The sequence below is a fragment of the Dermacentor albipictus genome, unplaced genomic scaffold (assembly GCF_038994185.2).
Source record: "Dermacentor albipictus isolate Rhodes 1998 colony unplaced genomic scaffold, USDA_Dalb.pri_finalv2 scaffold_34, whole genome shotgun sequence".
Classification (NCBI taxonomy): domain Eukaryota; kingdom Metazoa; phylum Arthropoda; class Arachnida; order Ixodida; family Ixodidae; genus Dermacentor; species Dermacentor albipictus.
In genome coordinates this window covers 397,746-420,315 of record NW_027225588.1, presented here as the reverse complement: position 1 = coordinate 420,315, position 22,570 = coordinate 397,746, and the positions used below count along the sequence as shown (strand labels likewise).

The following is a 22,570-nucleotide window of genomic DNA, read 5'->3' as shown; positions in this document are numbered from 1 at the left end:
TGCGGCCGTAAACAAGTGAGATAACCGCGAAATTAAACAGCAATCAATCACCGCATAGGGTTCAAACAATACTTATACATTAGCAACAGTGAGCGTTCACGTACACGGGTCTCTTACGGTACATTCAGCTGCCTACCTACAGGAATAGTGCTTGCCTTCGTCGCACGTGGTGGTCTGGTAACGAGAGGCAACCAGCAGCGGAAACAGATTGGACAGAGTGTCCCACCTGTTTGCAGCGGCAGTCGCCGTTAAACATGGGCAACTTGCATTGCGAAGCGATCGGGTGATGCAGGCATCTGCTGCCACAGCCTACGCTCCGACATGGACAACCCGGAAGTTTAGCGTTGACTCCTTTCCAACTTGCGCGTTTCTTTTCTTTCGGCGGCCGCTTATGTGTGGCTCACACTTGGTGTCCTACATTGTCTCAATATGGACAAGCCCCTTTCGTGGGCATCACCTTCATCAGGCACTTTTGCGGGCCTTTTTACCCAACTTCATACACGTCTGACCATGTAAGCTCCGTTCATGATTAATCGCGGCCGAGAAAGGCCACAGGCACAATTTGCCCATCGCTGCAGCAGGAAAAGGTGAACGGGGAGCACAAATCATGGTGTATGTAAATTGGTAGTCTATGTCGCTGTGCAGACTGCAGGAGCAAAGGCTTACTTCGAGAGACTGCTTCCTAATGCAAGTCACCAGGCCGCCACATTCGAAAAACATAACACAGTGACCGTAGCGAAGTGAACTAACAGCAAAATTAAATAGCAATCAATCACCGCATGAGCTTCAGGCAATACATCATACATTGGCTACGTACCATATCGATACAGTGATCATTCACATACACGGGTCACTTAGGATACATTCCGTTGCTTACTTACAGGCATAGTGATTGCCTTCCTCGCACATGGTGGTCTTGTAAAGAGCGACAACCAGCAGTACAAACAGATTGGACAGAGCATTGCACCTGTTTGAACCAACACTTGCCGTTGAAGATGAGCAACTTCCATTGCGAAGCAATCAGGTGACACGGGCATCTGCTGCCGCAACCACTAGAGCGACATGGACACCAGGTATATATTGCGTTAACTCCTTTCCCACCTGCACATTTCTTTTCTTTCGGGGGCCACTAACGTGTGGCTCACACTTGGTGTCCCACGTTGTCTCAATATGGACAAGTCGCTTTCGTGGGCATCCCCTTCATCAGCCACTATTGCGGGCGCCCATGTGGCTATCAACTTCAGAAGAGTACGCATTTGGGCTGGTTAGTTCAGGATTACGAGCAGTAAAACAGCGCTAAACAACATGACGAGGAGAGCGACACACACAGCGCTGTTGTCTGTGTCCCTATCCTCGTCCTGTTGTTTATCGCTGTTTTACTACTCGTTATCAACTTCATACACATCGGACCATGTAAACACGTATGCTGGCCTCTGTTCATGTTTTATCGCGGCCGAGAAAGGCCACAGGCACAATTTGCTCATGGCTACAGCAAGAAAGAACGAACGAGGAGCACCAGTCACGCTGCGTGTATACTGGGAGTGTATAGTCGCCGTGTGGACTGCAGGAGCAAATGCTTACCTCGAGAGATTGCTTACCAACGCAACTGACCAGGCCCTCACATCCGAGAAACGTAACACGGCGGCCACAACTAAGTGGGGCAGCATAACCAGATTCTGCAATCAATCACTTCAATGTAACTTGAGCAATGACGTAGGCTATCGAAGACGAAGAGCAATCATGAACGAGACTAGGAATATGGAAAGCATTTCTTGCATTCAAGAAAGAAGCCACCCTGCTCTGCAAGCACTGAAGGCTAAAAACATCAAGAAAAGTCAAATGGTGCATAACACATGGTGCGTAGGTGAATGCAAGACACATGTCGAAGCTGCATCAGTTATTTCATGTGAGGGATTATGCATGACAACATACACTAGAAAATACTGCTACAGATATGTTAGGCTACTAGACAGTGACTGGTACTAAGTATCAGCGAAGAATCGGTTGACCTTTATGTGTGGATGAGGATGAACGATCTCTAACCAGAATTGCCAATGAAAAAGCTTGCATATATAGAAGAAAAATTACACTTGGCACAATTGGAAGTGACATGGCCAGGAAGCTGATTAAGGGCAAAGTGACAGAACTCTTTTGGCCAGCGTCATCCGTGCTTGGTCAGAAGTTGCAGGTGCATCTGAAGACGAAGAACTTCTAGAAAGTCCTTTTTGAGTTGCCTGGATGACTCGGCCAAATGTCCGTGCTGTTGGAATGGCGGCTGAAGCTCTTTTCAGTCTTGACACAATCCTCTGCAGACTTGATATCCAAATTCTTCTGAATGCGCTTCTTTGTTCGTGGTGTTTTTGCAAATTCGGCTCCAGCCCCTTCCTGTTTGTGTAGATGGAAGCTCCTGTGATGACCAAGATGTGCTTGGCATAGACTCTATTGGGGCAGAACAGTGACACAGAAGATACAGCAGTGATTAGCCAAACTCATGAAGTGTTTTCTTTAATGTTCTAACCAATTATGCTGAACCATAAATATGAACAAACATTCATATCTGCTGCAAACAGCAAGCCAATACAGCATAGATCAAATATATTTATTTCTGAACCATGTGTTGTTTACCTTGTAGTAGTAGCCAATGTCCACACAATGACCTTGTTGTAGCAGGCAGCAGCTTCTGTTTAGTGCGTGGAGTGTGTTTCTTTTTACTGGTGCCTTCCTCATTACTACATGTCTGGAACAGAAATTTTGAGTGCATCAGAAATTTAAAAGGCACAATTTTGCAGTATGAAATGCAAAAAGGTGTGACATATAGATTGTAATGGTTTGCGACTACAGAACACATGCGAATGTAGACTGTATGTTCCAGTGTGCTTAAGCAGAATGTTAAATAAATATTGCTATTGTCCTTAATATTGATGTCTGCCTATCTACAATTAATGCATGTCAACAACTTAAGTATCATTAAGATCGCAAGTATCACAAGTGAGAACATATGTGCGACCTCTTATACACTAGAAGAGAATAGACTGCTGGTTCCACAAGCAAATGTATGAAATTCATGAAGCTATTAGAACTGATGCATTTTTTTTCAGCACATACGTGATGCACTGCTTCACTACTGCCAAAATAAATGTCCTACGGTAAACCAAACTGAACAGCAAGAACATTTGGAGCCAACAAGTACAAAATTTGGGGGAATTATCATGCTTGCAACTGTTTAATACATTAAATTCTGTATTTTCACTTCATTTTACCAAAGGATTTTTCGGTTTTGTGGAGGAAAGAAGTTGTCGGCGGATTCGAACAAAAGTTTTATATTTATATTCATAAGGCTACTCAGTCACCCATGGCCAAGGATACAATAAGATGAAAAATGTGACGCGTGTTCCGATATCGCCTCTTTCTTTCCTGATTGTGTGTGTATATTGACGGCCTCGCAACTAAAGGTTTATTTAGGAAACAGCAACGGAGCATCCCAACAGCCCATATGTAATGCAGGATCTAGTTAGTTGTCTCCGCCTGTAATTAATGAGACGAATATTATATAATGATTCAAGCAGCGGTGTTAAACGACTCAACGTTATTGCCGTTAGCAGCCGCGGCAGAATCCAGCTCCCGTTTCCATGCAGACGTGTTCCCAATGGCTCAGGACCGAAACCTAGCGTTCGGGCTTATATCTCCGCTTGCAAACACGTCACTTCACCTCAAGTTAAATAACGCCAGACATCGAAATGCAATAAACTAGTTTTAGCAACAAAGAAGCAGCCAGTCTAACTGTACCAGCGAATGAATCTGTGCCGCCGTGCACTCGAAAATACCGGATTTGGATTGGATTGTAAAACTTTATTTGTCCAACAGATGTAGGGAAGGCTTTAAGTCTTCCCACCTAGACGACGGCCAGGAGTCCTTGGACCCTAGCGGCGATTTCGGCCAGTTAGACGGTCTTCAGTTGAATCTCCGGATCGGAGCTGAGTAATAAGGTCTCCCATTGTTCTAAAGACTTTATTCTTCCCTCAGAGGGAGCCTGTGGGCATTCCCACAGAATGTGATTAAGATTAGCCCTGGCTTTACATAGCTTGCACTGGCTAGAGTATTGACCCGGGTAGTAGAGCCTGCACGACACCGGGCTTGGAAACGAGTTGGTTTGCAGGTGACGCCAAGTGGAGGCCTGGCTCTTGTTTAAGGATGCATCAGCCGGAGGATATTTAACCCGCCCTAGTCTGTAGTGTTGTGTGATCTCTCTGTAGCACACTAAGCAATACCGGTAAAAATTTTAAATAAAGGCCTGAGGTCACGTGAAAGATCGATGATCCTGAACGCTATTTGCGTTTATAGTGACAAAGAAACAATAGACTTGTTAATGAAGAGTACAATATCTAATTATCAATTATAATTTTGCCCCCTTTCTTATGTAATAAAATGCTTCGGTAATTGTAGAAAATAGTTTGCAAAAAAATTGCGCGTATTACGACGCCTCTAGCGGGAAATGTTGGAACCAATGTAAGCATCCTGAAGTGATTTTACTATGTTAGTTTTATTAGCAGCGGCGTGCGGTCGATTTTTTCGCCCTCTGTGGCCATTTGTTGAACTAGAGAGTGTGCGGGGCCTGGCACTACTTTCAAGCAGCGCCGCACCGGATCACACAAGCCGGAGAGAAGGAAACGCTCGCCGCGGGTAAAGCCTCTTAAACTTCGTAAAGTAGCGACACTCTCCTCCTCTGCCTTCACTCCTCCTCGTTTCTCCACTCTTTCACGCTCCCTCCTCGACCGTGGCGCCGCCTACACTGCTCGAGCGCAGCAACGGCGCCAACATGCGCTCCTAGCCGCTCCGTACACGCTTCTCGAGCAAAAATGGTGGTGAGGTACAGCGCGAGGGCCCACGTGATGCTATTAGGCCAATAGCGACGCGGTGTCGGCCTCGGCCAGAGCGCGCGAGGAGGAGGCGGCATTCTTCAAAGCGTGGCACTACTTTACGAAGTTTAAGGGGTTTTAGCCACGGGCCCTTTCCTCCTCGCCCTGGGCTCGGGATGAGTTTGGAGCGGAGGCGCCTTCATGCGGCGGCACTGCAAATGTAACGGCGTGTGACAACTGGGCAGGGCGCAGCAGGCGCAGCCGCCAGCAACGTTTGTTGCGTTCCGTCGTTTATGTTTTTGGTTGCCGAAATGACACATCGCACCAAACCCAAACAAACTTCTTGGGTTTTGGGGAGCACAAACCGTTACTCAAACATGACTGATGCTGAGGCCATTCGTTCCATAGGTTTTCATGGCGATCTCACACATGGATAATATACACGGTAAAGCCTGGATATGCGCGGTTCGTAGGCAGTGGTACGCCCCTGTGTGTGTGTGTGTGTGTGTGTGTGTGTGTGTGTGTTGGTGTGTGTGTGTGCGTGTGCGTGTGCGTGTGTGTGTGTGTGCGTGCGTGCGTGCGTGCGTGCGTGCGTGTGTGTGTGTGTGTGTGTGTGTGTGTATGTGTGTTTTTTTAAGGTATATTTGCGTTCCTCGCTACCACGGTCTGGCACACAACTCTGTATTCTGCATTGACGCTAAACGCCAACGCAGTGGCGTGTTTTGTTACACGTGCAGCAGTAGCTGCCGACAGGTCTCGTCGCGCCAAACTAGGAAATAGACCGGGACTGAAGATTCTGCTCGTTTGTAAGAAATTAGAATCACCGAAGCATCGCAGAAAGAAAAACAAAAAAAGGGACAGAGAACCGATACATACCGATACGTCTGTGATGAGCGAAGCAACGCAAGAAGAATATATGAGGGAGGACGCACGTCTGTCTTTGTGCGTGATATTTGTAGTGCTTCACCAATCTACAAGATTAAATACATGCTATTTGCATCGGAATTCGCACTTGTTTTCAACTTTACATACTACCTGATGTTATGAATGCGACCTGCCTCGTAGACAGAAGCGGCGACCTATCTCAAGAGCATATGCACGAGAATGCGTTTTTTCGGTTCGTCACTTCTTAAAACCTGACGTGCGAGACCACTAGAAGCGTCGTGTGCGCCTTCGCCCCGTCGTCTGCGTCACATGCAACAGCTCTTACTGCTGTCGTTCGCGACGTTGTTCGCCAGCGCGCTGACGAACAGCAACCAGTCAGCAGTTGATATTAGCAAGAGAAATTTATTTAGAGTATTGGTGGGAAAAAGAGTCGGAGTTTCGCCCGAACGGCGAAGCTTCGATTGCGCTAGCAAATTAGTGGACAGCTATAAGAAGTAAGGTTGGTGGTGTTATCGGCCGTATAAACTTGTAAACATAGGTATACTAGGTATACCTATGTTTACATAGGTACATAGCTATAGGTACAGGCTCGTCCACTCTTATGCTATGTTCAGACTACGTTCGTAAGGCGCCGATTTTTCGTAACATACGTAAGCGGAAGCGCAACAAGCGTATGCGTCTAGTTCAGACTGCGAACGTAAAGGTACCAACGTGCGCAATTCTCGCAAAAATCGTGGGTGAGCGTGTTAAAGGGTCGGCAATATTTACGACTGTTATGTTACGACCGTTGCGACACAGCCAATGACCGATAAGCTTTCGGCTTTCAACAACCGGTGACGACACGTCCGTCCTCCCGTCTGCAGACAGCTCCGGGCGCGGGAATTGCCATTCCGCCATTCCGTGCGCACGATTGGCTGTGTTCGTGAAAATTTTTGCAGTGCGCCTTGCGAGACTGTTTTCAGTTCATCTGGTTTATCCGCCGAGGAAATCGATGGCCGCAGATGCGTGCTCCGAACTTCGATGAGTGGTCTCATTAAGTTTTCAAGGTTTCACAAGTTTCACAAGGTAGCGGAACTGCTGGGGCGACATGCGCATGATGTTATGAAACATCGCAGCGTCACCAACTCGGAGCTTGGCGAAAAGGTTGTGAAAATCGCCGTCCACGGCCCTGTCGAGAAATACTTGCCGCACCCAAACCCTTCTACGTCGCCTTCGTCGTCTTTGGGCGATTGAATGCATGACTATAAGTTTGTTTGGAGCGTGAATTTCTTCGATCTCGGCCAGCGCTCGCATGTTGGCAGGAGCCCATATTGGACCGCTGGTGACGTCGATTCTGCAGCTCCAAATTTGATTGGCCTGTTGTAAAAGCCGTAATTTAAGCAGCAGTAAATATGAACAAAGGTGCCGGCTTAACTGCCGTAACGTTCTTTACAGCCGTTACGTTCGATAAGCCAAAAGAGCTGTTACGCGCGTTACGACCGTAGTGTGAACATAGCATAAGGGTGAACATGGCTCACCGTGGCCGCGCTCCGCGGGGCGCCAGTGCGTCCGGCGCGGCGGCGCATCGAAGCGAAGCGGCGCAGGCGCACACGGACCCAGGGGAGGTGCCTCGCGTCGTCTGCTACAGCGCTGGAGCGCGCCGCATCTTGCTTTGCTGTACAGTACACTTCGCTAGACCCAGGTGACTGAGTGCCCGAGGCGGCATTGCAGGAAGGCGCACTTCACTAACTTTAGCATTTTCCAGCTGGTTCCGTCTACAGCTTGTGAACAGCATGCTTAATCAATATACATAAACAAAAGCAAGCTTCCCACCACATAAGTCAATTAGCATGTTTTTCATAAGTGATGAGGGTAAAAATAGTCACTTTTTCGCGCTCTTTATTAGGCTGGGGCCCTCTTATTTTACTCTCACAGCACTTGGTGTAGTGCATACCGAGAAACCTATTAGGCTGGAGTCATCATGTGAAGAGCCTAGCGCGCCGTTTCGCTCATGTCTTGATGCTAGAACGAATGTGCTGAATTGACTTAAGAAAACGACCGAAACCCGCTATAAATTTCGCAGAAAGTTAGACAGCGATTGTTCAATCACGCATCATCATGTTTGCCATGGATTTTACTATTAAGGAGGGCAATACTATTATTTCGACAACAACTAAGAAGTGATATCCGCTGCTTCGCACTCTTTTCTTGACGCGTTAATGTCGCTGGTAGGAGAGCATGGAGCGCTTTACGCGATGTAGGAAAGTGCTCTCCCCGGCATAGCAACTGATTTGGCGGCGATTTTACTCCCCTTTTTCATCTTTCTGCATCCTATAAAAAAAACTAAATTCATTCTTGCTGTCACAGCTTGTGTAAAATTACCGAAGCGGTGCTGGTCCTCTGACGGCTACCTGATGCAAGATGTCGCATTCCCATTTTGAGGAATCGTCGGTCAATTATTTGATTACATTGATTAGGTGAAGTAAAACATGGGCGGGCTGGGCTGAGTGGGTAAAACCCAAATATGAATACGGCACAGGAACCCTTGCCGTGGACAAGCGATGCTGTTGCCGTCGTGGGGAAGTGGCCGGTCCGTGTGTTGGACGGAGGCGGCCACGACATTTAAACCGACGGTCATGAGGCCGGCATGGTGTCGTCTGCCCACAGCATGCCGGTGGTCGGCAAACGGACTCGCCGTTTGTAAGCGCTAAGCCCGGCCCAAGCCAGATTGTCGTGTTAAGAGGAAGCTTTAGCTCGGCTGCTCCTATCTAAATACATGTAAAAGCAGAATTCGTTTTTCTCGGCAACCACTGCACCAAATTTGACGAGGTCTGTTGGATTTAAAAGAAAAACTTAAAATCTAGTGACTGCTGGTTTCGAATTTTCGAGTTAGGTTGTCAATTTTTTATTAAAAATTGGCAAATATCGCAAATTTTCAAAAAACGAAACTATCAAGTTTACAACTTTGTAACTCAACAACGAAAAATGATAATATGGTTCTGTGAATTGAATCTAATATCACATCTAAAGCGGACAAAATTGATGTCTTACACATGAATATAAATAAATTTAGTAATAGGGAAATACAACTTTTGCAAAACCCTTGTAACCAACGTAACAAATTCACGTAAGATGTAAAATGACCTGTTGAATTTGTCCGCTTTAAATTATCTAGTGGATGCCGCTTACAGAACCGCAATATCAGTTCTTGATGCAGAGCTATGAATTTCTAAACTTGATGCTTCTATTTTTTCCAAACTGTCAAATATTTGAAAATCGTTTTAAGAAAATTCAAGCCCTAAATCGAAATTACGCTTTCAACAGTCACTAGAATTTAACTTTTTCTTTCAAATGCAACAAATTTCATTAAAATCTGCCCAGGGGTTATCTCATAAAAACGTTTTCGCGTTTTACATGTATTTGAATAGGCTGCGTCCGAGTTGGGCCCGATCTAAAGCTTCCTCTTAAGGCCAGTCTACTTTTCAACTGACCATGGGCGTCAGCCCGATCAACCGCTGAGCCCCCCCCCCCCTCCCTTTTTTTTTTTGCGTAGGTCATGCTACCCCATCCTAGCTTAATATGATGATGCGGTGCAGCCAACGACTACTCAACTGGGTGACTGGCCACTCAGGCGTTACAGATACTGGGATGACTCGCCAAATGGAAAGACACCAGAGGTGTTTCCATTACACGCATTCCCGTCGACTTGCATGATGAATTGCATTTTGCTCGGTTGCTGATTGCCATGGCACTTCGGCGATAAAAACGCTGTAAATGTGCAGGATCATTTCATTTCCCCGGTGCGCTTTGGAAACTAGCCATGTCGCGGGTACTGGAAAAAGAAAGACGACGCATTGTAGATCTGTGCCTACAAAACTATTCTCAACGCGTTATATCGGAGATGACAAAAAGGCCACTGAAAACTGTAAATAGTGTAGTCCAGGCTTACAAGAAGGAAGGAAGAATTGCGGATGCTCCCTGTAAAGCCCGGCAAAGAGTGACCATTGTTGCGGTGGCTGCTGCAAACCCGACCTCCACCGTTCCAGAAATTAAGAACAGCCTCAGGCTGGGTGACGTCCCTGACACGACTATCAAGCGTCGCCTCTAGGCCCCAGCCTAATTAAGAGCGCGAGAAAAAATGACTATTTTTACCCTCATCACTTATAAAAAACATGCGAAGTGATTTATGTGGTGAGATGCTTGTTTCTGTTTATGTATATTGATTAAGCAAGCTGTTCACAAGCTGTAGACGGAACCAGCTGGAAAATGCTCCAGTTAGTGAAGTACGCCTTCCCGCAATGCCGCCTCGGTCACTCAGTCACCTGGGTCTAGCGAAGTGTACTTTACAGCAAAGCAAGAGGCGGCGCGCTCCAGCGCTGTAGCAGACGACGCGAAGCACCTCCCCTAGGTCCGTGTGCGCCTGCGCCGCTTCGCTTCGATACGCCGCCGCGCCGGACGCACTGGCGCCCCGCGGAGCGCGGCCACGGTGAGCCGTGTTCACCCTAAGAGTGGACGAGACTGTACATAGGTACATATAGGTACATATAGGTACATAGGTATACATAGGTACATAGGTAGACATAGGTATACATAGTATACATAGGTATATATTAGACTGCAATTTTCAGACTGACGCCATTTTTCTGGACTTCGCGAAAGCGTTCGACAAAGTACCCCATAAACGCCTTCTACTCAAACTTTCACTGTTGAATCTTCACCCCGACATCATAAATTGGATCCGTGAATTTTTAAATAACCGCTCTCAGGCGGTTTTTGTGAACAATGCTACCTCTGCTTCCCTTCCAGTAACATCAGGCGTTCCGCAAGGGTCCGTCCTTGGCCCGCTTTTATTCCTTATTTACAATAACGACCTACCAACTCATGTATCTTGTAATATCCGAATGTTTGCCGATGACTGTGTTATTTATCGCACTGTTGCCAACGCCTCTGATCAATTAACCCTTCAAAGTGATCTTAACCATGGAAAGCAATGGTGCGATGACTGGCTCATGGAACTTAACCCTCACAAATCCAAAACCTTATCTTTCAACCGCCGCCGCTTTCCACTTGTTTTTTCTTATGCGATTAGCAGCGTTCCTGTCGAAGCTGTTCAATCGTTTAAGTATCTGAGAGTCACTTTCTGCCATGACCTTTCTTGGGCTTTGCACGTCACTAACGTCATATCATCTGCAAATAAAACACTTGGAGTTTTGCGACGTCATCTACATAATGCACCTAAGAACGTAAAATTGCTAGCTTATAAAACTCTCGTGCGAACAAAATTGGAATATGCTTCACCAATTTGGAACCCGCGACAAGCTTATATTCAAGACGCCCTTGAGTCACTTCAAAACCGTGCCACTAGATTCATTCATCGTGCGTATTCTTATGATGTGAGTGTGTCATCACTAAAATTAGAATCTAATTTACCCCTTCTGGCACGTCGCCGCCGTATTGCCAGTCTTTCTTTATTCTATAAACGTTTTCATAGCTCGATGGGCATCCCGCCTTACATTGTTCCACCAACACGCATATCTAACCGCACTGGTCATCCTCTTCAAGTCGCGCGCCCACGTGCACGCACCGTTACCTTTTCGACGTCATTTTTTCCTCGTACAGCTGCTGACTGGAATGGCCTTCCGAGTGACACCGCGGCCTTCCCTTGTCCATCTACCTTCATAGAAAGTGTCACCAATCACCTTTCACCATAGATTAACACATGGTTTCTCCTTATTTCTGTGTAACCCACCCTTATGTAATACCCCATTACGGGGTCTTTAAGGAATAAAAATGAAAATGAAATGAAATGAAATGAAACTATACACGCGGACAACTTTCTGTGGCTAAGTAGAGAAAGCTACGAGGGCGTGGCTGATGTACAAGTGCTACGCTAGTTCGGTAGCGTTTGACGGTTCTTTTGGTTGCTAGGAACACACGCTGAATCGGCGCAGCTTCCACGTGCGACTGTTTCACGTTTCCCTAGACGCGGAAGGGAGAAGCCGTAAAATAAGTAAACCTTTGTACTAAGTGGCAGGTTCTGTCTTATTTAGCTGTTCCTAATAAGGTGTTTATGTTTTGTCTTCTGCAGCATCAACTAACGTGGATTGAAACTTGGGACTCTTTGCCTCCGTAAGAGTTCTACATCCCAAGTGGAGTCTCAAAGAGCAACGCGCTTTGCTTCCGTAGTTTTCCCTTCATAGCCACAGAAAGTTGTCTGCGAGTATAAGTAAATTAACAAGCATGGTGTCATGCGCGTAGAAGCCAACATGAACGCATCTCACTCGATGATCTTAGAAACTCGCTGTCAAAATGCTGCAGTGAGAAACGCGGCACCAGCAGCGAGCGAATTGACCTTCCTGCAGCCGCTCAACGGATGGCAGCGCGCTTTCTCCCCGCTTTCCGTCGTTGCGTGCGCGAGATTGAGCCGCGATCGCCGGCTCACCCTCGCAGACGCAGCCTACAGCGCGCGGCGACGATTTTATCGCCGTGGACTTTATACGGAACCTCACGACGGCGACGGCGAAGCGGGCGGCAGAAATGCGCCCAGAGTGTCCACATAATTGCTATCGCAATGAAAAGATAGGTGTATGCAAAAATGTTAGAATGAAAAGCATGCATAACATACCTGATTAAGCCAAGTAGACTAGATGACAATTTGTGACCGCGCCCTTTCAACGGGATGTCAATATATAGTAATAATAATAATAATAATAATAATAATAATAATAATAATAATAATAATAATAATGGCGCCTTACAACCACCGCAAAGTGCCTAAACTGTCCGGAACATCAGCAGTGGTAAATCGCTTGCGCAGCGCCGCACCCAGACTGTGGCCACGATGTCCATGTGCTGCTCGGTGAGCGTCGCCTCAAGCGGGTTGGCACTCGCAGTACTGCAGCTCCTGTCGCCGGGGCGCACGGATGAGCTATCTAAACTCGTGGCTCCCGCCATGCTCACCGCCTTCGGCGTCAACGTCGTCAACTGCTGCCTTGCTTGTGCGTGCGCAGCCTCCTCTACTATGCCGGATTGTAACAGCGACCATAATAAGAAGTATTAAGTTAGTTTAGACTGGTAGAGCTTCGTTATTTATTTTTATTTTATTTAGTACATACTGCAGACCTTTCGGTCCAAGCAGAGGGGCCATAGAACGTATACAAACAAAAGAGAAGAAATTAAGAACAAACAAATGCAGATTTATACAAATTTTAGTCACACTGTGTCTGTAAACTGTCGTTCCAGTCTGATACTGTTCTGGGAAAAAAAGAAAATTTAAACGTGTTAGTTCGAGCATAATAGGGTGTTAGTGAATCCGGATGATGCTGTCTTGTTTGCCGTGTTAGTGCAGGCGTTATATAAGTCGATGGTTTAATTTCAAGCCTGTTGTTGAGAAGAAGGGAAAGGAATTCAAGTCTTAGCAGCTTTCGGCGCGATTCAAGAGTAGATATGGAGTTTTCTGTCATAATTTTGGAGGGAGAGTCCAGTCTTTCGAATTTATTAAATATAAACCTGACTGCCTTTCTTTGTATTTTTTCAAGACGCACGATATTTGATTTAGTGTAAGGATCCCATGATATACATGCATACTCTAACTTTGGTCTAATAAATGTAAAATAACACAGTAATTTCACGTTAGGAGGGGCATTTTCAGTTTGTGTCTTAGGAAACAAAATTTGCGGAAAGCACAAGAACAAATATCATTAATGAGCATGTTCCATGACAATGTGGAAGTCAAAGTAACACCTAAGTATTTGTAATTGTGAGTTTCACGCAGAGCTGAAGAACCTAGCGTTTACGAGTAACACGAAGAAATACGGATTTATCAGCGTTAATAAACATACCCCATTCATTACACCACTTTAATATGTTATTTAAATTCTTTTCGAGGGCAGTCTGATCATTCTGACAAGTTATGTCACTGTACAAAATACAATCATCGGCAAACAGTCTAATTTGCACACCAGGAGTTATGGTTTTAACAATGTCATTTATATAAATTAAAAACAGTAAAGGCCCCAAGACACTACCTTGGGGCACCCCTGATGTGACTGGGAGGGTGGCCGAGCTATGTTCACCTATTGTAACGTACTGAGTGCGTTTGCTCAGGTAAGCAATAATCCAGTTTATGAAAATGTCAGGTATGCCAATAATTCTAAGTTTGAATATTAATTTGTCGTGCGGAACCTTATCGAAGGATTTTCTGAAATCTAAAAATATTACATCTATTTGGCCATTATTGTCTAGAGATAAAGCAAAAGAATGAATCACTGATACCAATTGCGTTACAGTCGAATAACCCTTTCTGAAGCCATGCTGAAACTCCGTGAGCACATTGTTTTCAGCTAAGAATTCTTTTATATAGTTTGCCACGATGTGCTCCAAGAGCTTGCAGCATTGTGATGTCAGAGAAATGGGACGATAATTTTGTAATCTTAGTCGTTCTCCTTTTTTAAATATTGGAACAACTCGGGTCACTCTCCATTCATCGGGCAGTTGTGCCGACAGCACAGACGCAGAAAAAATTCGTACAAGAAAGCTGGCAATAAATTCAGGATAACGTTTTAGAAAGATGTTAGGGATTTCGTCAGGGCCACAAGAAGCTTTGGTTTTTAGGTTTACCAACATGCAACATGTTCACAATTCCAGCTTAAGAAATAGAATCCACATGGAATACCTGTTTCACAGGAAGCATAGTAATGCAATCATCTGACACTGCAAATACACTTTGAAAACACTGATTAAAATGTTGTGCTATGTCTTCGTCATTAGTTATTGATGTGCCCTCAATTATTATTTGTGAAATCGGTTTGTTTCTTTCCTTCATATGGTTCCAAAATTTTGCTCTAAAATATCTTGCTCGGTGAAATGTTCTCTATTGAAAGAGTCAGTGGAGATTTAGCACTAAATGTGAGCGAAATGCGTGAGCACCGCACCTATTTGTGGTCGCGGATCCATGATTTAAACCGCGTTTACCACATTGCAAATGTGTTGCTCAGGAGCTCACTCGACACCCGTCCTGCCTCTTCGAGGAGGGAATTGCAACGGCAGGCGGTCCAGAGAATACCACCTTATGGTACACTATGCATATATACATGTATAACAAGAACACACATACAGAGGAACGATAAAGCTTCTACACCACGCGGTACCTAAGGAACAGCTTCGGGTGTATATAGCCCTAGTTTGAGGGAACTAATGTTGCACCGGTAAGCACCTATGTATTTAGATAAACAATCAAAGCTTTATACCCAAATTTCTATAGTCTTCCGTTTGCATATATGCGTGCTACGACGTCGCACATAACGGTTAGTCCAACATAATGAACAATGCTAGCGTTTCTCTAACTTTTGCATAACACTGCCACAATCATACCACACGAGATGCTAGTGGCTAAGTAGTTACGTAGTAAAAACTACTAACACTCCTCTCTGGCTAGTAAATGTAGTACTTACTAGCTCAACTAGCCACTGGCTAGTATAGAACTGGTAAGATATTAAAATGCGCAGTAATCTAGTAGACGCATGCATTTATTAGCTATTTACCAACTTAAGAGGAAGCTTTAGATCAGACCCAACTCGGACGCAGCCTATTCAAATACATGTAAAACGCAAAAACGTTTTTATGAGATAACCCCTGGGCCGATTTTAATGAAATTTGTTGCATTTGAAAGAAAAAGTTAAATTCTAGTGACTGTTGAAAGCGGAATTTCGATTTAGGGCTTGAATTTTCTTAAAACGATTTTCAAATATTTGACAGTTTGAAAAATATAGAAGCATCAAGTTTAGAAATTCATAGCTCTGCATCAAGAACTGATATCGCGGTTCTGTAAGCGGCATCCACTAGATAATTTAAAGCGGACAAATTCAACATGTCATTTTACATTTTACGTGAATTTGTTACGTTGGTTACAAGGGTTTTGCAAAAGTTGTATTTCCCTATTAGTACATTTATTTATATTCATGTGTAACACATCAATTTTGTCCGCTTTAGATGTGCTATTAGATTCAATTCACAGAACCATATTATCATTTTTCGTTGTTGAGTTACAAAGTTGTAAACTTGATAGTTTCGTTTTTTGAAAATTTGCGATATTTGCCAATTTTATGCGAAGCTTATTACGAGAGCTCAACCCAGCTCCTCAGGCGCGGCGGTGTCGCCATGAAACCACGTGACACCGTGACGTCACGACAGAGGAGAAGTGGCTTTGGCTCAACTCTTGCAAGACGGGCTGGGTGGGAATCGAACCAGGGTCTCCGGAGTGTGGGACGGAGACGCTACCACTGAGCCACGAGTACGATGCTTCAAAGCGGTACAAAAGCGCCTCTAGTGAATGCGGTGTTGCCTTAGAAACGAGCTGTTTCTAAGGCGTGCGTCTCTTGCTCAGGCGCACATTTCGTTGCCGCGCCGAACGCTGCTTTGCTCGACGCTCACCGCGTCCAATGCGGGGCGCGTAGTCGCTGCCCTGTAGCCCATTGTCTTACACCCCTTGGCGGGTCGACGGGAACGCTGTCGCGTTCCACTCTTGAAGGCGAAGCAGTAATGCATGAGTTGTTTCTTCGTCTAGCCGAACCAAATATAGCCAAGCAACAGCAGTTCACCAGGCTAAACAGTGGTTCAACAACTAAAATAAAGGCTAGTATGCTTCGCATCCTGGGCTTAACCTTACCTAAGCCACAGCCATTTTTTTAATAAAAAATTGACAACTTAACTCGAAACTTCGAAACCAGCAGTCACTAGATTTTAAGTTTTTCTTTTAAATCCAACAGACCTCGTCAAATTTGGTGCAGTGGTTGCCGAGAAAAATGAATTCTGCTTTTACATGTATTTAGATAGGAGCAGCCGAGCTAAAGCTTCCTCTTAAGACGAAAGCCTTAAGTCACTCATAAGTCGCAAAATCCGCTGTCCGGCGTTATTGAAGAATTGACCATCCGGCGTTTTGGCACCAATATTCAATGGCACCAACATTGATGATGCTAGCATTCATGGTCGATCCCACGACCTTTGATGTTAAGGCAAAGTTAATCTTGGCACTCGAACCCACGACCTTTGATGGGAGTCGAACCCTCGACCTTCGGTGGTGCCAAAGCATGCCACCAAAATTCATGGTGCCACTACTGACGGTCGAACCCGCGACCATTGGTGGCAGTCGAACCCATGACATTTGGTGTTACGTTAAATTAAGGCACTCGACCCACGACCATTGGTGAGAGTTGAACTCACGACCTTTGGTGTTTAGGTACAGTTTCGTTTAGGCACTCGAACCTACGACCTTTGGAGAGAGAAAACAATAGGACGCAACAAAGCATTCGAATGAGAATGTCAAGTAATTTAATAAATGTCTCGTGAGCGCCCAGGCTTTCGCCTTCATCCTCTCTAGCGTATGCAACTGTCAACTTTTTAAAAACTATTAAGGAAAGTTGAAACGAGAGACGTACACCAGTACGTCTTTCTTGGCTTACCGGGTCTCAAATAATAAGAATGACAGATTTGGTGTTCCAGAACAACCTGTCTGCCCACCCAGCTTATTAATATTATTGGGGTCCCTTTAAGCAATGGTGAAGTAAATTGCTATTCATAGATCCAGTGTTATTATAAACACCTTTGGTAAACTCGCTTGCTCAAGAGCATGTGTAAAAAATATTTTTCGATTTTCTTCACATAATGCAGTGACGTCGGCTTCATCATGCGCCAGTGCTCTGTACAGTCCAGAGCAAAAGTCTAGAAACCACGCCATCAGCTAAACAACAACAACAATGATTATGATGATGATGATGATAATAATAATAATAATAATAAGTTCTACCACAGCTGTGTAGCGTGAAATTGTCTTAATGCTTGACACTAGTCAAACAGGCGCACGTAGGCAGTGCTACTTGATTTCGGCTTTTATGCCTAAGCGCCGAAGAAAAAATATATTTAGCGGCACCTCTGGTGCATAGGCATTTGCTCTTGACTGTACAGGCGGCTTTTTTTTTTTTTAGGCATATGTAACAGTGAAACTTCGGGGTGAAAATTTGCGATAGGCAGAATGCTCGATGGCGCAAAAATCGGTAGGGCTTTGCACAACAGAAAGAAATGTACAGAAATTCTGCCAATTGCCTGGTAATGCGTAATCATTGTTGGGCTGGGCTGTAACTTCGTTTTTGCTTAGTTCTGCTTACTTGCTTTTCCTAGCTTATGTGCCTCTACGCATAGCCTTTCCCATGGCAAAGAATGCTTAGGCTATAGTAGACAATTGTCAGAATTTCTCCCCGCATCCGGCCGCCTCAACGTGACCGTACGAATGAGCCAGAACGCCGGGCACAAGCGCGCCTCGACGGAGCAGAGGTCGAAAGGGAACGCCATCTGTTGCAGTAGCCCGTGAGGCGTTGCGTGAGGGGAGAGTCCATCGCCGCGATGCCATGTCACCCTCGCTGTTGCTCTCGCAAGCCTGTGTTATGCGCGCGTTCCTTGTCCACGCAAGCTCTCGCCTGCATTCTTACTGCGCGTCGCTAATGCCCAATGGGAAAACGCCGCAAGCGTCTCAACACGCTCGCTTGCCCGCCAGGAGTTGACAGCTCGAAGGTCGCTGAGCAGTGTTCAGTGGGACATTGGGCCACCCCAAAATCACAAGTTGGCACACACTCAAACTTCATTTTGGCCTACCCCGAAAATGAAGTAGGTGAAACCACAAATTTCAAGTTGGCCCAACCCCACATTTCAACTGTGCCAACCCGGAATTTCAAGTTGGCCATCCCATATGTAAGTTGCCCCACCACCAAACTTCAAGTTGACCCACCCCTAAATTTAAGTTGGCCCGCCCCCCCCCCCCCCTTTTCCAGTTGGTGCACACGCAAATTTAGCTTGACCCACCCCCAGATTTCAAGTTGGCTCACCACCAAATATATGTTGGCCCACCCCCAAATGTAAGTTAGGCCAGCCACTTATTTGATTTGGCTCACCCCAAATTTCAATTAGCCCACGTTCAAATATCAAGTTGGCCCGCCCTCAAATTGTAAGCTGGCTTACCCCCTAATTTATTTAAGTTGGTCCACCCCACATTTCGAGTTGGCTCACCTACAACTTTCAAGTTGGCCTACTTGCATATTTCAGTTGGCCCACCTCCAAATTTCAAGTTGACCCATCTCCAAATTTTTGACCCAACCCCAAATTTCAACTTGACCCAACCCCAAGTTTATTTGGCCCACCTCTACTATAAGCTTGCCCATCTATATTCTAAGGAGCCCTATCTTTCTGTGTGGGTATTCTGTTTGTATTTTATTTATTGTTTTGGTTGAAATTGTTCCTTCTCGCTCAAAAGCTACTTGTCGTCTACATTTACACTGTCATAGCGAGTACCTTAACTTCGGAAAGTACGCAATGTTGTACAGATACAAGGTATTACATTTTCCGCGTGACAGTGCTTGGAAGCTCGCCAAAGAGTGTTCGCGCATTAAGAGTTACTTTTCGATCCTTTAGCATAGAAAACGTAAAAGCTCACTGTAATGAAGATCTCTGGTTGCCGCCGATCTGGCTCCGAGACCAATAACCTTTGCATACCGCGTTGATCGAAGCGCATCATTCCCTGCGACTACACGCCGCAATCGTGCATTAATCAGTGGTGACTGTTGTGTGCTTTACAACTAGAAATAAATATTGGGACGCGGTTGGTTAGTAAAAAAATTTGCAAGGACGCTCAAGCTTCGCTTTTAAGAGTGGCACGCGATAGCTTTCGAAGATCCCTGATCCCTCACGGTTCCCGGCAACTACAGCTTACGTAACCGCAATGTTTACCGGGGAACGCTGGTGGCGAACGCTATGCATGAAGGCGAGCTTTCTGGCAGAAACGCGGTCTTTTCAGTGAGGCGATCTCCTGTTATTGTTTCTCACTTTTCATATTCCAGTCTAAGAAGATCTAACATAAAATCTATGCACTGTCGGTGTTTTTTTTTATATATAACATTTGCTTGTGGGCTGTCATTCTCAAAATTCAGAGGAATAACTTTGCGAAGAATGAAAGACAAGGTATGAGCAACTGTGGTGATAGAAGAGTGGTTGGGTATGCGTGGTTCGAAATTCTTCTTGCCGAACCGACGTCCGACGCTGGACACGACACGCCGTCGTCGGATTTTCTGCTACACGCGGCCTTTGACGCTACCGCGTTAAGACATCATGGCTAGAGAGCACTGCTTAAAGGTGTAACAAGAGACAGGTAATGACAAGAAAACAAAGTGAAGCGCGAACTCAAAACTGGTTTATTTCCGCTATTTGCATACGCCCTATCAAAATACAAGCGAGTAGAGGGAAAAAGACGTTTTAAGTGAACATGTTGGCCAGCGAAGTGAGATGTGTAGTTTCAACCTGTCTCTTCATATTTGTGTCCAGTTTACTGCTCTCAAATTTCTTGCTTTTTTGTACTTCGTACAACGCACCATGCATGGTATATCTTACTGGCTATGGCATCGAGCTGCTTAAGCACTGGGTGGAGGCTTCGGTTTCCGGCTCAATGAAGGCTAATTGCAGTAACCCTCTCGTGTACCGGGCATTGGATGCACACCAATGAACCGCAGGTGGTCAAAACTATTCCGGAGTCCTCCAACTATGGCGTGTATATTTCAGCCGCGATGATGAGCAAAAGGAGACCCAGGTAGAGCGGGTGGCACGTTTCGACAAGTGGACTTGTCTTTTTCAAGGTGGCATACGTTTATGCAAGGCGACAAAAAGCACACGTCTTCAAAAAGTACAGGGTCTCTTTAAATCCATCTTAAGAGGTGAACGGCGAAAGCCTACTCTTTCTCCTCTTTATCATTCGCCTCTTCCTCTTTGCCTCTTCTGTTCCCCTTCTTTCTTTTAGTCATTACTGCTCACTACTAAGCATTTTTAGTCATTTGCAATAACTTGTGGTCATTACAAGCCGTCGTTAGACATGTTGGTCATATGATAGTCCTTACTAGTTATTACGTAATTTCAGTCATTATTAGTCATTACTGGTCATTACTGCGCACTTTCAATCATTTCTAATGAATTGTAGTCGTTACAAGTTGTCGTTAGACATATTGGTGGTTTAGTAGTCATTACTAGTCATTACAAGTCAGTTCACTCATTATTTGTCGTTATTGCTCACTACGAAGCATTTTTAGTCATATGTAATCAATTGGGGTCATTACAAACCGTCGTTAGACATATTGGTCATCTCGTAGTCATTAGTAGTCATTGCAAGTCATTAGTAGTCATTTTAGTCATTACTACTCATTACTAGACATTTCTAGTCATTTCTAATCAATTGTGGTCATTACAAGCCGTCGTTGACATATTCGTCATTTCGGGGTCATTACTAGTAATTACAAGTAATTAGTAGTCATTACTAGTCGTTATTAACGTCTACCAATCTTTATTACAGCGTTACAATTCACTATCCGTCACTATCAATCATTTTTCATTATTTAATCTGTCTTTAATTTGTCTTCATATGGCGTGATGACGCTTCGGCGGACACTCCGGCGGTCAGGACTGCTGACATAAACTCCACCACGAGCCTAGAAAGGCTTTCGTCTTAAAAGACAAGCCCACTTGTCAAAACGGTGGCTCCCACTTTTACGTTGTCCTCGTTTCGCTCATCGTCTTGGATTTCCATCTCCCTCCTTCCCCGTGTGTTCAACCACGCTATCACTTGAATACTATATCGTGGTTTTGGCGCGTAAAACCGCACAATTTAACTTTGCACGTAAGGCGTACGCCGTTAAGGAAATCAAGCAGGTGTGAGTTCACGCTTCACACTGTCTGCCTTCCTATCGCTACATGAGTTGCCTTATTACGCCTCTTACCGACGCGTCTAGCCATAGTGCTATATCGCTCTTTCACTGTTTTGGTGTCTTTCATGAAACATTTCCGCCATCTTTCAGGTATCCTACTGGACGACGACACCATTCAGGGACACCGCTTTTTCGGTCGGACGGGAAGCAGTTTTGATCAACTGCCGTAAAACTTTTGTGCTTATAAGCCCTGCCCACAAGCGTTACACTGTCGCGCGCAAGGCCTCACGTGCATTAAATGCGACTCCACCAAACCGCACGGGTGTACTTCTTATTAATGTTTCGCATTTAAATGAATGTGGCTTTCACTACATGTTCAAGTATTCCACCTATTAGAAACTATTGAATAGGCATGACGCTCAAAAGAAAAAGCTGTCCTCATCTTTACCTCAACTCCGCGCACCCTGTGCGTCGCAGAGCTGTTTTATTCTTTTGTGGCTTATGCAAGCCGGTTTTCACGCACTTTCAAAGCCACTCTAGCTAACTTTCAGGTTTTCGTTTTGCTGTGTGGGACAATTAAACGTCCACGGGAAGTCACTGCACAATCGCGGTACAGGGAGAAATGGGGTATTGTGTAAGAGTCTACCTAATGGAAAGTACATTTCGGCTGCTGCTGATCGGCTAGGGCCGCTCGTCTACTCCTCTCTCGTACAAGCCGCATCCATTCAGCAGCGGCTGAAATGGACAGTCCACACGCTGGACTCTTACAGAATAACCCTCCTGATACTGTCAGGCCCCGCACACTCTCAAGTTCAACAAATGGCCACAGAGGGCGAAAAATCAATCGAGGCGCGTTTCAGCGTAAGCGCGCAAGTGGAGCTACTGTAATTTGGTCGAATACTTTAATTTATGCTTTCTCTGCTAGGGGCGCTGAACGTGCTAAATTTTTTAATTTACACAAACCATTGACATAAACAATCGAGGCGTCTAAGGATGTTTTGTTAGCTCAGGCAAATAGGCAGTTGATTTTTTTTTAATTTGATTGTTGAAGCTGCTTTTTAGTCATAGCGTCAAGGTTTTTGTACTTGATTAACCACCGACAGCCGACAGCCTATTGGT

The 22,570-nt window shown here is 45.2% G+C and overlaps 1 protein-coding gene across 3 annotated transcripts in view; it reads left to right on the top strand.

Moving 5' to 3' along the window:
* The window catches only part of LOC135921225 (uncharacterized transporter YutK-like), a 251,210-nt gene extending 229,482 nt beyond the window's left edge, over window positions 1-21,728 (top strand). For all 3 annotated transcript variants that reach the window (XM_065455539.1, XM_070529860.1, XM_065455538.1), the window contains 2 exons: window positions 12,538-12,718; window positions 21,602-21,728. In XM_065455539.1, the coding sequence (XP_065311611.1) occupies window positions 12,538-12,718; window positions 21,602-21,681 (261 nt within the window). In that variant the 3' untranslated portion in view covers window positions 21,682-21,728. The remainder of the gene's footprint in view (window positions 1-12,537; window positions 12,719-21,601) is intronic.
* The last annotated feature ends 842 nt before the right edge of the window (window positions 21,729-22,570 follow it).